The following is a 16439-nucleotide window of genomic DNA, read 5'->3' as shown; positions in this document are numbered from 1 at the left end:
AAATCCAAGATTTTATATACGTTAGGGAAACTGTCTACCACCTGGGCTACATTCCCAGCACCAACCTGATGATTGTCTTGATGATCTTTTTGTGGACTCTGAATGTCCTGCAGTGGGACCTGACCTATATGATGTGTGGGCGGCCAATCTTTGCAGGGCCTTTGCTACCCAGGAAACTGCTTTGGGTATTTTTCCATTCTCAACTTCCATTGTTGCAAAGACTCACTTATGAAATGCTGGAGAAATTTTATTGGAATGCCTTTAGACCCCACTTCCTTTTCCTATGAAGCACTTTGATACAAATTATATAATTGAAAAGGGTAAGCATTAAATCATTATAAAATTAAAAATGCTAACTTCAACTGGAGATGACCTGTTTGGCTGATGCAGATGGATAAGAAAGCAGTAGTGTGCTAATTTTTTTAAAAAAGTGCTGATTATTACATTGAAAAGCAATTCTGCATTACTGGCATCGGGAGAGACAACCTGCCCACTTCCCTGGCAAGGCACAAACAAAACTACCAAAATAATCTTTGTGCTTCTCTGTGATGAAAGCAAGTGGCACAGCCAACTTCCCCATAGACACCGAAAGCAGGAACAACACAATTACAAATGGGGGATAATTGCATTTCTAAGACAGTATCAAGAGAAACTTCATGTGAGGAATATTACTTCATGTTAGGAGCAAATATGGAGAACTTTTTTCAAAGGAGGAACTTCTAGTCAAAGGACTAGTATCTCCAGAGAAAACCCGGCACCACATTACCTTCTCATGTCACTCTCGAAATCCAAATCTGTTGCTGTGGAAATTGCCCCAGTGCTGTCAATGGTGAAGCCAGAGCTCTCTGGGGAAATGGAGTACTGTTTGTTGGATAGAAAAGAGAAAAACTTAATATTGCAGAGGTGCGACTGATTCCCTGGTGAGGTTCTTCAACTCCTAAGAACCAAGCCTGAAACTTCAGAAAATGTTAGCAGCTGATAGATATGATGATGGTGGTGGTGGTGGTGGTGGTGGTGGTGGTGGTGGTGGTGGTGGTGGTGGTGGTGGTGGTGATGGAGAAGAAGGAGGATGAGGAAGAGGTGGAGGAAGAGGAGGAGGAGGAGGAAGAGGAGGAGGAGGAGGAGGAGGAGGAGGAGGAGGAGAAGAAGAAGAAGAAGAAGAAGAAGAAGAAGAAGAAGAAGAAGAAGAAGAAGAAGAAGAAGAAGAAGAAGAAGAAGAAGAAGAACTTATTATATTCAACTGACTTCAGATCAGACACATGCTCTTAAAAGCTAAAAAGAACAAACCAAGCTTTTCTGATCTCTACAGTCTTCTTATTACCTGAGTGTTTCTTAGAATACCCGACTCAAAGCTAAATGTAAAGGGAAAGGACGATTGTTGTTTAATGAACACTGAGGTGGTCTGTGCAGATGGTGAGTACAGGCTTTGGAAGCTGGGGTCAGTCGAGGAGCTCTGAGAAGACGGAAACTTGAAATACTCAGCATCTGCTCACTTCCTTTGTCCTGGGCAGAGACAATGCTTTATCAAGTCCTCCCATGCTTTGCTGACTTTCAACCTCATCCACCTTTCAGCAGTTTTGTTAAAGGGCTCCAAATCCAGTCATTGGAGTCTCAGCATCCTGGGTCACGGGTTGAAGAGGAAGGTGAAGGGTACTTTGGAAAGTCAGTTAGGTGCGTTGGATGGTGTTTTGCTAAGGCAAACACATGAAGGAGGGTCTCTGAAGCAGACTTGGGCGGAAGGATGGTCTGCTAAAGCAGGTACATGAAAGAACACACTAAAGATTCTCTGCTAATGACACTCATGTATTGGCCCACCTTACATTGTGTAGGTGAGCTCCACTGTCGGGGCTCCATAGAGAAAAATGCACCAAAAATACTTATGATATGCGGTGGCTTTTTGCCAATTCCTTGAACTTGGGCTGATTGGCAAAGGGATGTCAGCTAAGACAGACTCAGGTGCTGAGGCAAGACCCGTGGAGGTCATGTGATATCTGGAGGAGTACAAAAAGGACTCAATGGACAGTGAGGGAAGCTGGGCTAGGTGTCCTTATGGAGCTAGATGGGCAACATTTGTCTTCCTGAGCTTATCCTCGCTGAGCTGAGAAAGGCACAGCTGAGAACTGGCATTCCCGTTTGCCCCGGTCCATCCTGCTGACTTGTGCAGAGCCTGAGCCTGTCTCTGCTAGATAGTGCCACCGCTGCTGATTCGTGTTGGCTGTCCTGAAGTGTTTGCAAGTGGATCCAGCTGCCACAGCTGACCTGTGAACTGAACTGCCGATTTTCTAACAACACAGACGGGAGTTGCTAAGAAAGAAAGAAAGAAAGAAAGAAAGAAAGAAAGAAAGAAAGAAAGAAAGAAAGAAAGAAAGAAAGAGGAAGGAAGGAAGGAAGGAAGGAAGGAAGGAAGGAAGGAAGGAAGGAAGGAAGGAAGGAAGGAAAAACATTTCTAATGAGGTCCACTTCCCCCTATCCTTTCTTTCCCACTACCTCTGGGGGGTGATGGGCTAGAAGGGAGGTTATAGCATTTTAAAACCATCATTAAAAATAGGATTGAAAAAAAATAAGTTACAATGAATGTTGGTATTATCCCAGTTCACAAACAGGAAATCCAAGGATTGGAAAATTCAGTGGCTTGCCTTGACCAGCATCCTTAAGACAAGCTCCTGCCCAATGGAGCAGGTGAGGCAAGGGTTCCTAATATAGGTGAGAATCCATTTATAGAAAAGGCCAGGAGCATAAAAGAAAAGTCTGCAAGAGCCTTAATATCAGGAATTAATTATGCCAAGTGCTACTGACTTAATCATTGTGCATGCCCAGGATAATTTAATAGAGAAAATTAAACCCAGAAGGACTGCAAAGCAGACTAAAAATCATTTGGAGAAATTAGTGACCTTTACATTGATTGATTTTTCTGGTGAATCACCATATTGTGACTAATTTCAATTCATACCTCCCATGCCTATCCATCTAAGTAAGACTGAGCTGATTGTTGCTGCTTCTGCAGAATGATGTGGAATATTAGCATGCTGGAATGGCAGGCAAATTCATCACATACATACTTTTAGGGCAAACGCAGGAATAATGAGGCCTGATACATAAGGGAACGACAAGAGGATGACTAGAAATTAAATGACCTAAGAGGCTCACCAACACTGTCTGCCTATATACAAATGTGCATGATTTTTTTAAAAGATGCCCGCCCACATTTCTGCTTCCAGCTACTCAAAATCTGAAATTTCAAATTTAAGTGTTACACTGGTGTCAATGGTTTTTTCAAACAGGGTACATTGGAAAGTTGTGTGTTACTTGGTTTATTTTCCACAAAATAAAGTATTCTTCAAAAAAAATATATCTCGATGGTGCCGTTATGAGCAACCCCTCCTGATGTTCAGGGAAGACTGGATGTTCAGTGGTTGCTAAGCAGCAAGAGCTATCAGTAGGTAGCCCCCTAAATGTCTCGAACAGGAAATCATCCTAAGGGATGAAAAATTAATTCTCTGGGGCAAGGCAGATTATATTCATTGTCCTTGGGCTTTTCCTAATCAATAATTTGTCTGTGGTTGCCATAAATTGATAAATAATCATTTGGCCATAAAACTAATATGGGTCTCCCCATTCGCAGACAGCAAGGCATGAGGACAGATTACAGGACCTGAGGGTATGCATCACGGGGGAGTGAGCCTTCAGTCTACCTGAACAGGCTTACTCAGAATCCACTTTATTCCCTTCTTGAGAGGCTCAGGACTATTTGTTCTCAAGGTAGCTTGTGGATTAGAAATGTCAGACGCAAAGTTCAAACAGAGTGAAAGGCTCAGTGCTTCCAGATCAGGGTCACAAGGATGGATCTTTTCACACCCTGTCAGTCAAATAACGATTGCAATATCTGTGAGTAGATTGGACACAGGTTGCAATAAGGGGATGAGGCAAATGAGGAAGCAAAGAAAGAGTTAACTGTGGTGAGAATGAAAGGAGTGGTTATGGAGGATAACTAACATTAAAGACTTTTGGAAGTCACATAGACTGACCACTATAGGTTGGAGAGGCTGGCTTGTGACTTTATTCTCAAGATAGCCCAGAAATTACAAATATCAGACCCAAACTTCGGAACAGTTAGAGGTTTCAATGCTTCCCAAGCTGGTCAGTCATAGATACATAAACATGCGCACGTGCGCACACACACACACACACACACACACACACACACACACACACACACATGTTGTTTTTGTTACTTACAATGGGGAAGGGGGCAATTCTTTTTCCAGACACCATAGACTATCAAATGAAAATCCCAGTGCCATGTGTTTTCAAGATGTTAGTCAGTGAGAGATCCTGCAGGACCTGCAAACGTTCTAGGCTATTGCCCCTGCTCTTTTTTATTACGAAGAACTTGCTGGAAAGACTTTACTACTAAAGACACCACACAATTCAGTCACAGGACAGGGAGTGATAAAGGTGGTACCTACCTGAAATCATCATCTCTATGGGTTACCTTTAATAGTGGGGGAAGGTACCACTCAGGTTCCTGGCGGAGGAAGGTTAACCAATAACTCCACCCAAGTGTGTATACTATGAGCTACAGTAATAACTGGAGGAGAAAGATATGTTCATTGGTGCAACCATGGCATAATATAAATGCTATGAAAGACACCAACCACTTTCTGATTGATTTTAAGGCTAGCATCACTAAATGGAATTTGTATCTGGTACTGTTGGCTAGGCCAAAATCCAGAAGCTGGTGTGCCATAGACCCTAGGAGACAATTTACTTCTATTATTCTGCTAAATGGACATAGTATATTGACTTTCTGTCTTTATGCCAGTAGATTAGTGCAACTGCCAACCCTCATCAGAGAAGGTTTTATTTCATTACATGATTAATACAGAGAAACACAATTGGTCAGCATTCAGAGAATGGGTGCTCAACTGCTTGCCCCTAAATAGGACATCTACTTCACTCCTCCTCCCAAAGTTTAGGAACCCTCCTGGAAAAGTGAGAAGAAAGGTTAAAGGGTCAGAGGTAGTGGGAGGATTGCAAAGAAACTGTATATTGCAGATATGACAGCATCATTGTACATATGACCCCATAGACACTGAGACTGCACGCGTAAGTCATGTACAACACCAAGCCAGATGAAATCCTGGCATGGATAAAGGATGAGCTCATGTTGTCCCTCCCCTCTCTGAGGAGGTTTTGGCAATTGATAACTTCCTGAAGAGAGAGAGAGTTAGACTGTTTTTTCAGGGATGGAGTCACTGATAAGCTGGCCACACTCCAATAGATGACCCTATATCAATGAGCTTGCTCTCAGCACTAAGTGGAATCAGTGGCTTAGGAAAAGAAAAGGAGATTTTTGTCTGTTGGACATCTATGGCTGGGCATGTAGCCTACCCTTAAGAGTAGTTTCTTACTCCAGTAAGACTCTCTGGGGAAAAAAACTGATTTTTCATTTGCAAGAGGCTCTCAATAAATTTCCGGGTTAGGGACAGGGGCATGTGTCCACTTCCGCTTTCAGCTCTAGGACACCATCTGGTACAGACCCATGCAGGACCTGTGGGTGTTGCTATAGTCTACATGGATTCATTTATGCACTAGCCTGGGTCTGTCTAGAAGGCCTTCTTCCTTGGTGCCCTCCATCTCCCCTAGCTCTTAGACTCTTTCGGCCTCCTTTTCTGCAGCATTTCCAGAGCTCTGAGGGGAGGAATTTGATGGAGATAGACCTTTCACAGCTAATTGTTCCAAAGTTTCTCATTCCCTGCATATTGTCTGGCTAGGGGTCGCTGTAATTATTGCATCTGCTACAGGAGGAAGCTTGTCTGGTAATAGCTGAGCAAAGCGATCTAATGAACATAGAATGTCTTTAGGAGTCATTCTATTGGTGTATTCCTTTAGAAGAATGGTAGTATGTGGTTTTCCTCTAGGTCCCTGGCCTGCGGTTCTAGGCTATCCAATCAGCATTGGGTATAGGCCCCATCTCATGAAATGGACCTCAACTCAAATCAGACATTGGTAGGTCACTCCCACAAGCTTTGTGCCACCACTGCACTAATGTATCTTACAGGGAAGTCACTCCTGTAGCTTGAAATGTTTATACCTGGGTTAGTGTTCACTTTTCTCCTTTGGTAGCATGCTGAGTGCCTGTGACACAACTATGAGTGTGTAGGGAGTGAAGATTCTATGTAGGCTCCAGCTAGACTTCTACATGTCCAACGAGTTATGCAGGTGTCATGTTCGCAGTAAGGCCTTATGTCCAGTTTGTGAAGAGGCAGCAAGAGCTTTGACAATAGCCTGGGTTGTTTGGTGGCTACTATGGATGGAACTCTTTGCTTAATAACTCAATAACATGTAACCTATTTCTAGAGCTTCATTTGGTGACAAGATTTGGAGCTTTTCATTCCCGGATATTTGGCAATTTTATTTAGATCACTGTTGTTTATGTACCTATTATAAGAGGCTTCTACTGTCTTAGGATTCCATATGACGTTTGAAATTGCCTCTAATTTTGGTGGTTCCTTGCTCTCCTCTTTTCTCCCCCTCTTCTCTGGCTAAGCCTATCATTCCAGTCAATACCACATCTATCCATCCATAGCTATTTACTCTATTTCCCCTTCTTAGGGAGATTCTTCCTTCCCCCAAGTCCCTTACTCTCTAACTACCCTACGTAGTTCTATAGGTTGGAGCTTGCTGATCAATGGTTTAACAGCACATATGAGCAATACATACCATATCTGTCTTTCTGGGTCTGATATATCTCAGTCAGGATGTTTTATTTTTCCAGTTCTATCCATTTGCCTAAAAACAATTTAACAGCCAAGTAATATTCCAGAGTATAAATGTACTGCAAATCTTTATCCATTCATCCACTGATGGACAACTTGATTGTTTCTACTTTCTGGCTATTATTATGAGCAACAGTGAACATGGTCAAACAAGTACCTCATTAAGTGTCCTTTGGGTATATGCCCAAGAGTAGTGTATCTGCACCTTGAAGTAGATCAATTCACATCTTTCTGATGTACTAGTACTGATTTCCATGGTGGTTGTAGGAGTTTACTCTCCCACATCAATGAATGTGTGTTACCTCTACTCCATATCCTCACCAATATGAACTTTTTTTTTAATTGACTTTAACCACTCTCTTTGTGGAAGTAAGGTGAAATTTCAAAGTAGTTTTGATTTTACTTCCCTAATGACTAAGGATGTTGACCATTTCTTCAGGTGCTTCTCAGACATTTGAATTTCCTCTTTAGGGAGTTGATTTTTAGATCTATGCCCCATTTTTTAATTCGGTTATTTTCTTGAAGTCCATTTTTTTAGATTTTTGTTTTGAATATTAGCCCTCTATCAGATATGCAGTTTCCTGTTCTGTTGGCTGCTACTTTGAATGACAGAGTTCTATGCCATATAGAAGTTTCTCGGTTTCATAGAATCCCCTTTGTTAATTGTTTTTAGTGCCTGTGTGAACGGTGTTATGTTCAGAAAGCCTTCTTTTGTATCAACGAGTTCAAGATTATGTCACACTCTCTCTTCTATGAGATCCCTTCTACCTGGCCTTATGGAGTTGAGTTTTGTGCAGGATGATAAGTATGGATCTATTTGCATTCTTCTACATGCGGCCATCAAGTGTGATCAGCATTTATTGATCATGCTGATTTGTTAAAGATTTTTTTTCTCTACTGTGTATTTCTGGCTTCTTTGTCAAAAGCTCAGGTGTCCATAGATGGGTAGATTTATATCTGGGTCTTCAATTTAATTCCATTGATCAACATAACTGTTCTTGTGCCAACACCATGCTGTTTATTACTGTAGCTCTGTAATATAATTTAAAGCCAGGTATTTTTTTGTTATTTGTTTTCTTTTGTTTTGTTTTCTTTTTTTCATTCAAGAGTTTTTAACTATGTTGGGTGTGTGTGTGTGTGTGTGTGTGTGTGTGTGTTTCTGTGTGTGTGTGTGTGTGTGTGTGTGTCTTTTCATATGAAGCTGAAAATTGTCCTTTCAAGGTCTGTTAACAATTGTGCTGCAGCTTTAATGGGGATTACATTGAATCTGTAGGTTGCTTCAGTAGGATGTCCATTTTGACTGTTACCCTACTGATTCATGAGCATGGAAGATCTTTCCATCCTCTGATATCTCTTTCAATTTGTTTCTTTAAAAATTCTTCTCACTGCTTCCCTCCCTCCCTCTGCCTCCTATGGCTACCTTGTTCCCCCTTCTAAGTGTGATTCAAGTGTCCTTGCTTGAACCTTCCTTCTTGCTTAACTTCTTTGGGTCCTGCGGGGGGTACCATGGGTATTCTGTACTTTACGGCTATGTTTTTATCATACAGTTCACTTACTACTTTAGAGTTGCCCTGAGGTATTGTAAAGGTGTAGTTCCCCTGATTTCTTTCTCAGTTGTTTCCCAAATTGAACATAGAAAAGCTACTGATTTTTGTGAGTTAAATTTCTATCTAGCTCCTGTGCGGAAAGTATTTATCAGATGTACGGCTTTCTGCTGGATTTTGTAGGGTAATTTATATATAAACTATCATATCACCTGCAAATAAAGACTTCCTTCCTTCCTATTTGTATCCCCTTGATCTCTTGCAGTCGTCTTATTGCTTCAGCTAAGACTTCAAGTAGTGAGTACTATAAGAATAGGTCTGGCAAGAGTAGATAATCTTGTCTTGTCTCTGATTTTAGTGGAATTGCTTTGGGTTTCTGTCCATTTAAGTTGGGTCTGAGCTTGCTATAAACTGCCTTTATTATGTTTATGTATGTCCCTTTTATCCCCAATGCCTCCAGAACTTTAATCATAAAGGGGTGTTGGATTTTGCCAAAGGTCTCTTCTGCATCTAATGAGATGATCATGTGGGGTTTTTTTTTCCCTTTCAGTTTGTGTACATGGTGGATTACATTTACCAATTTACTTATGTTAAACCATCTCTACATCTCTGAGATAAAGCCTACTTGGTGGGTGAAATGTTTTATTTATTCTTAGATTTGGTTTGTGTCTTAGTTTGGGTTTTACTACTGTGAACAGACAACACAACCAAGGCAACACTTATAAAAACAACATTTAATTGGAGCTGGTTTACAGGTTCAGAGGTTCAGTCCATTATTATCAAGGCAAGAGCACGGCAGCATCCAGGCAGGGATGATGCAGCAGGAGCCGAGAGTTGGACATCTTCATCCAAAGGCAACCAGGTAAAGACCAGCTAGCTTCCAGGAAGAGGGTCTTAAAGCCCATGCCCATAGTGACATATGTACTCCAAGGCTACACCTACAAATGGTGCCACTCCCTGGGCCAAACATATTCAAACCACTACAGTTTGCAACTATTTTACTGAGTAATTTTGCTAAGGAAAATTGGCCTGTAATTCTTTCTTTTTTGAGTTTTCTGCAGCTTAGGTATCAGGACAACTGCGGAGGAAAGGCATTGAGCAATGATTCTTTTTTTTTAAGATTTTATCTATTTATTGAATATAAGTACACTGTAGCTGTCCTCAGACACACTGGAAGAGGGCATCAGATCCCATTATGGATGGTTGTGAGCCACCATGTGATTGCTGGGAATTGAACTCAGGACCTCTGGAAGAGCAGTCAGTGCTCTTAACCACTGAGCCATCTCCAGCCCCGAGCAATGCTTCTTCTGTCTCTATTTTGTCAAATAAATTAAGGATTGGAGCTAACTCTTCTTTGAAGTTCTGATAAAAATCTGTGCCAAAACCACCTTTTCTTTGCTTTTATTTATTTGTTTATTTATTTATTTATTCATTTATTTTTGATTAGGAGACTTCTAATGACTTCTGTTTTACTAGGGGCTATAGATCTGTTTAAATCGCTTTCCTGGTCTTAATTTAGCTTTCTTATGTGATATGTATCAAGAAAATTTCTTTTATAGCTAGTAGATAGAGTACACCTTTTAAAGTATGACCTTGTGGATTTCCTCTGTCTGTTGTGATGTCCCCTTTTCATCTTTAATTTTGTTTACTTAGACCATCTCTTCCCACCAATCTGTTAATTTGCTTAAAATTTTGTCAACTGTATTGATTTTCTCAATGAATAAACTCTGTCTCATTGGTTCCTTGCATTTCATTTTGTTTGTTTGTTTGTTTGTTTTTCTCTCATTGATTTTTATCCCTGAGATTGATTGATTATTGACATCTAGGCCTTTGGAGAATTGTTTCTTTTTCTTCTTCAGAGCTTTCATGTCATTAATTTACAATATGAGACCTCTCCGAGGTTTTGTTGTTGTTTGGTTTGTTATTATTATTGTTGTTGTTTTCCTTGGTTTTCTGCATCGTGCTGGTTGTCTGGGAACTCATTCTGTAGACTAGGCTACCCTTGAACTCAGAGATCAACCTGCCTTTCCCTCTGGAGTTCTGGGATTAAACGTGTATGCTGCCACCACCTGATTCCAAGTTTTTAATGTTAGAGCTATGAACTTACCAATTAGAACCACCTTCCGTGTGTCCCATAAGTTTGCAAATATTGTGTTTTCATTTCTATTCAATTCCTGAAAGTCTAACTTCTTTATTTCTGTCTTCACCGATATTTTTATTCAGTAGAGAGTTGGTCCGTTCCCATGAGTCTGTAGGATTTCTGTTATTGTTGATCTCCAGATTTAATTCATGATAGTCAGATAGGAAGCAGGGTGTTATTTCAATTTTTTGAACCTATTGAAACTCGCTTTGTGTCCAAGTATGTGCTCAGTTTTGGAGAAAGCTATATGAGGTGCTGAGAATTCATTGAAAAGCATTTTCTTTTGTGTTGGGGGAAATGTTCTCTCAATATCTTTTAGGTCCAGTTGATTTATAGTATCTGTTAGCTCTGGTTAACTCTGTTGAATTTTGTGTGAATGACTTGTCTGTAGAGTGAGGTATTGAAATCTCCCACTATCATTGTACGAAGGTCAATATAAGATGTACGCTAGAGTAGCATTTCTTTTATGACATTGGTTGCCATTTTGTTTGGCACATAAATGTTAAAAATACAAAATACTCTTTGTGTATTTTCCTTTGGTTAGTATGCAGTGATCTTCCCTAAGTCTTCTGATTAGTTTTGGTTTGAAGACTATTTCTTCAGATATTAAAATGACTATACCAGCTTGCTTCTTAGGTCCATTGGCTTGGAACATTTTTCCATCCTTGTTCCCTGAAGTGATGTTTATCTTTTATGTTAATGTGCTTCTTGGGTGCAATAAAAGGACAGGTCCTATTTTCATATCTATTCTATTAGCTTGTGTCTTTATATTTATAAATTACAACCATTGGTGGACAGAGTTATTAATTGGCAGTGCCTATTGATTTCCAATATTGTGTTATTGTGTTATGGGTTTTTTCCCTCTTCTTTTGACTTGCTCATCTGATATTTTTATTCCTTTTCGCTGCATGTGATTTTCTTCTTTAGGTTGAAGTTTTCCTTCTAACACTGTCCCATAGCATTAAGTGCAGGCTTCTATTGTTTCTTTCTTAGAAGTTCTTCAAGTAGATCTTATGATGTTCAGTTTTGGATTTTTTAAGGGCTTCCTGTGTGGGCATATGTGTGTGTGTATACATCTATATGTATTTCCTGACTTTCTTTTGGGGAGGGCTCTTTTTTGTTTGTTTGTTTTGTCAATTAGTTTGGTTTTTATTTATCTCATCCTATTTATTATTATTCTTTAGATATATGTTTTAGTTTGTTTTGTTAACAAGAGATAGAAAGGGGGAGGAGAAACCATAACCAGAATATATTGTGTGTAAAAGATCTATTTTCATTAGAAGAAGAAGAGTATATGATGCTGAGAAGGAATTGTGGTGGGGAGACCAAGGTAGAATTAGAAGGAAGGGAATGGAAGTGAATTGGATCAAAATACATTAAATGTATGTGTGAGATTCCCAAACAATAAAAGTAAGAGAGTAGAGAAAGAAGAAAACCAATATTGCTATTTTCATAATTCAATGTTAACATTAGGTATCATGTGTGGAGTTATCTCTTACAAGCAATCAGTGATCGCCAACCTTTTGACACTGTGGCATGACAGTGTACTGTACAAATGAGGTGGACCTCTTTCACAGGATTCCTGGGGTCCAGGCAGCCCCAGACCACAAATCAGACACACAAAGCTAACCTTTCATATGTATCATCTAGCTTAATCCTCATTAGAACCCTGAAATAACTATTATTAATAATTGTCTTATAATTAAAGAAACCAAGTTACAGAGAAATTATGAGACTTGCCTAAGGACACAAAGCCAGAAAGTAGAAATTCCAAATTTATTATGTTAATAAACTATGTAAATTCAGAGTGTGCTATTGCTCTGATGTACCACCCCTCACTTGGGAGACTAACTCAGGGAAATATTTTCTGAAGAAGGATCAGTACACACAAGATTTCAGTAGGTTGGCTTTGAACTTTTGATATTCTTGCGTTAGTCTACAGAGTGTGGCAGCTGAAGATGTGTGCCTCCTTGCCCATCTGCCCTGAGCATTATCTGAAACAGGAGCTCTGTGTTTACTCTTGAAAGTCATGGGATTTTACAAGTATCATTTTCTTTCCCCTGGAGTACACTCAGTTTATGAACAATCGCAATGGTTTTCCAGTATGTACTGGATTACATAAGAACCTCTTTCTCAATGCTTCTTTGTACTTCCTCTGTTTGGTATAAATCATCTCTAGTTTGGTATCTAGGCCTGGTATGTGTCTTAGGATTTCTCTAGAAACAGATCCTAAGAAGAATAGGTGTATGTGAATGACTAAGCACCTGTCTGAAAACTGAGAAGCACAAGAGAAGGAGTAGAACTCAAGCCAAAGTGCCATGCCAGAGTCCTTCAGAGGCCTTCAGGCTGAACACTTCCCACAGTCTTTGGGACTGTCCCCATCCAAGGACAAAAAGTGAGACTTTCGTATGGTAAAGAGTTAACACAGGGGCTGGAGAGATGGCTCAGTGGTTAAGAGCACCCTACTGCTCTTCCAGAGGTCATGAGTTCAATTCCCAGCAACCACATGGTGGCTCACAACCATCTGTAAAGAGATCTGATGCCCTTTTCTGGTGTATCTGAAGACAGCTACAGTGTACTTACATATAATAAATAAAACAAATCTTTTTAAAAAAAGAGTTAACACAGGAATATGTGAATCTCTGAGTGTTTTCTGCTGTTATAACCATAAAAATACCTCAAAACATCTTTCTTCTGACTATTGGAAACTAATTCTATCATGATCAAAGAATGGAGTTGAAACACAGAAAAGTGGAAGAAGATATCCAAAGAGATTGGGAGGAGCACAGTCCCAGTCCACTAGGACCCCTGGCACTCCCTTTATTACAGAAACAGAAATCCTACTAGGAAGTAGGGTTAGCTGTAATATTCTGAAACAAATTAGTTTATATGTAATTAACATTTAATTCTGTCCCATGTTCTCCAGTAACTATGAGGGGGAGGGGAGGCTTTGTTTTAACTTGAAAATGTAGCTGTAATAATAGTGTGAATTGTCAGCCAGCTTGTCAGAATCTAGGACTCATCTGAAAGATGCCTTGATTGTATTAATTGGGGTGGGAAGATCTACCAACTGTGGGTGATACCATTCCCTCTGCAGCGGATCCTGGCTAAGTAAGCGGGGGGCGGGGGGTGAGCTGAGAGGCAGCAGCATGCATACATTTACTGTTCTCTTGACTTCCCTGCCATGACAGATGGCAAGCTGGTATTATAAACTAAAATAGACCCTTTCTCCCTTAAGTGTCTTTTGTCAGTGTATTTTGTCACAGCAACAGGAAAGCAAAAATCAAAAACAAACAACAACAATAAAAAAATAAGACCGGGACACTGAAGCATTGTATAGAGAAAAAGGTTAGCCTAATTGGAAGGAGGTGTCATATTCAACTACCGATGCCTCCTGCCAGCAAGTGAAAAGACATCATAAAATAATCAGGGAGTGATGATGTGCAAGGTGCCTTTAGAATGCCTGGGGAGATCTATCTAGTGCCTGTGACAACTGCCAGAGGTTCCATTGGTCTAAGAAAGCGATCTGGCATCTGCACTTGTTAACATCGTCTACTTGATCCTATTGTTACAAATACCACACTGTTGAATACTATCCCCTAGTTGTCTCAGGAATTGTCTTTAGGAATACATTTTAAAAAATGAAAGAAACCCTCCCAAACATAACCTTTGTATTTTAATTTTTAGTCTTATAAAACTTTCATTCAAACCTGGGTGTTTTTGCTTGGCTCATTTTCTTGGGCCTCCCATACAGTGTTGACTTTAGACAGACCAATCACTAGTGGATCTTCATTTGCCTTGTATGAATAGACTTGAATTATTATTACACCTTTTTCAGGTAAATGATTGTCAGATCTTCATTTTCCTTCACTCCATAGCCTACGAATAGTGACACTCAGGCAACTGTTATAAGGTATTATAAGACAAAAGCCTTAATTCATAGAAAACATCATCAGAATATGTACATTTGCAGTTGATAAGATAAGTGTAATAATTTACTCTGGGATTGTTTGGTGGTTTTTTTTTTTTTCACAATGACATTAAGCGGTATAACTACTGGCTGTAGTGCATTACAGACTGCCATCTTGTGGAGAATGCGACAGTATGTGCAATTGTGAAGTAAACACTGAGCCAAAAATGTATTACGAGCATGATTATGGTTTTCTCCAATCATCTGCCTTTCATGTGGTGAATTAAAGATTTTTTTCTAGATAATTAAAGCTTTTCCTAAAATCACTTTCCCCCAATCACATAGTTATTTCAAGCAAAATTGTGTTTTAGCTTGAATAATTCAGATAATTGTCTCCATTCTCAAATTCATTTGGCTATAATAGTCTTACACTAAATATTTCATCACATATCAGAACTTTCTGAGTATACATTAATAGGTGACTGTCTCCATTCCGCCTCCACTCCACCTCTCAATATCACAAGAAAACAAACTTCTAAATTGTCATTAGGTACTGAATACAAACTTAAAAACTAATTTTTTCAGTGATTTTTGTAAAGATTTCCTGAAGGTCTACCAGGAATAAAGAACAAGGCCTGTGCCTGTGTCTTTGAGGTGAAAACAAGAATAGCCAATCAATATGCAAGATTATTGATACTCTATAGCGCCACAAATTAACAAAGCATAAGCAGTCATTCCTTTTCTATGTATGGTATGATTTGAATAATAATCATCCCCCATACATTCATGCATTTGATTCCCAGTTGTTGGCATAGCTTGAAGGGGTTATGGAACCTTTAGGACGTGGAGCATCTTAACCCCTTGACTTGACTTACTTTCTGGGTGTGGATAAAGTCAGCCACCTTCCTGTTCCTGCCACTTTGCCATGCCTTTCCCACATAGAGGATTAATAAACTAGTGGAACCATGAGCCACAATAAGTTCCCTGTTCTTTAAGTTGCTTTTGGTTGTGTTATTTTATCCCAACAACAGAAAAGTAGCTAATATGGTACGTTGGTTGGCACTGGGTTTCTTTTAAATAACGTGAGCAGATCTGTATATATCCAAGTAAATGTCAAAATATTGGTGTTGATTTTCTTTTTTCTTATTGGCTGACAGTTTTGTACAGGTAAATCATTGCTAAATCTCCATTTTTCTATGAGTAACCCTATATTATAGATTCTTACAGAGTAACGTTTAGGATACTTGTTTCCCCTCCCCCAACATCTTCTCTCTTAACCCTCACAACAGCAAGATCCCAAGACACTTCCTGTCCCCAACAATATGACTTTCCTGATTCCTCAGTGGCAATAGCCAGCTAACTGTAAATTTTCCAAGATACCATTCAAAGCACAGGCATTGGTATATACTTTGTAACCCTGTCCACACAGTACACCAAATTGCGTGTCATCACACATGCATCAACCACAGTTCAATCCTCCTCAGCAGTACAATAGTTCAATCCAGCAGAACCCCTCAGTGTGCCACTTGGGAATTCAGTCTTTCATCCAGAGACTGCCCTCTTCTCTGAATGTTCATCTTTCCATTTCTCTGTAGCCATGAAGAGTTCTCCCTTACTTAGATGTCTTCTCTACGATCCTCAAAGTTCTAGCATTTCCCAGCATCATTTCTCTCTCTCCCTCCCTCTCTCTCTCTCTCTCTCTCTCTCTCTCTCTCTCTCTCTCTCTCTCTCTCTCTCTCTCTCTCTCTCTTCCCTCTGTCTCTGGCCTTTTGCTTACTTTACTGAGGAAACTTGAAAGAGTTCCCAAGTCAAAAGAAAACCCCATGTATTTAAAATTATCATTTTTAAAGCTCTGAGATAATTCCCTGTGTGATTGTTTGACTCCTCCCTCCGCAATCCTTAGCAGTATGTGATACGCTGAAGAAGAGAGGTTCTTTCTGCTACTGGTTCATCACTGTGTGACAAGGTCCTTTTTATCTTCTTCATTTTCTGTATAAGTTTTCTTTTGAGCAGATGGCCTTGCACTTATTAATATCCAACAACTTGCCAAGAAAGAGAAAATACCA

The 16439-nt window shown here is 39.8% G+C and overlaps 1 protein-coding gene across 2 annotated transcripts in view; it reads right to left on the bottom strand.

Moving 5' to 3' along the window:
• The window catches only part of Cdhr18 (cadherin related family member 18), a 90444-nt gene that overhangs the window by 37999 nt on the left and 36006 nt on the right, over nucleotides 1-16439 (bottom strand). For both annotated transcript variants that reach the window (NM_001308479.1, XM_063274070.1), the window contains exon 5: nucleotides 767-861. In NM_001308479.1, coding sequence (NP_001295408.1) covers nucleotides 767-861 — 95 coding nt within the window. The remainder of the gene's footprint in view (nucleotides 1-766; nucleotides 862-16439) is intronic.

The sequence above is a fragment of the Rattus norvegicus genome, chromosome 15, assembly GCF_036323735.1.
Source record: "Rattus norvegicus strain BN/NHsdMcwi chromosome 15, GRCr8, whole genome shotgun sequence".
Taxonomy (NCBI): Eukaryota; Metazoa; Chordata; class Mammalia; order Rodentia; family Muridae; genus Rattus; species Rattus norvegicus.
The sequence above is the reverse complement of the archived record's forward strand: the minus strand, read 5'-3'. Positions and strand labels throughout refer to the sequence as shown.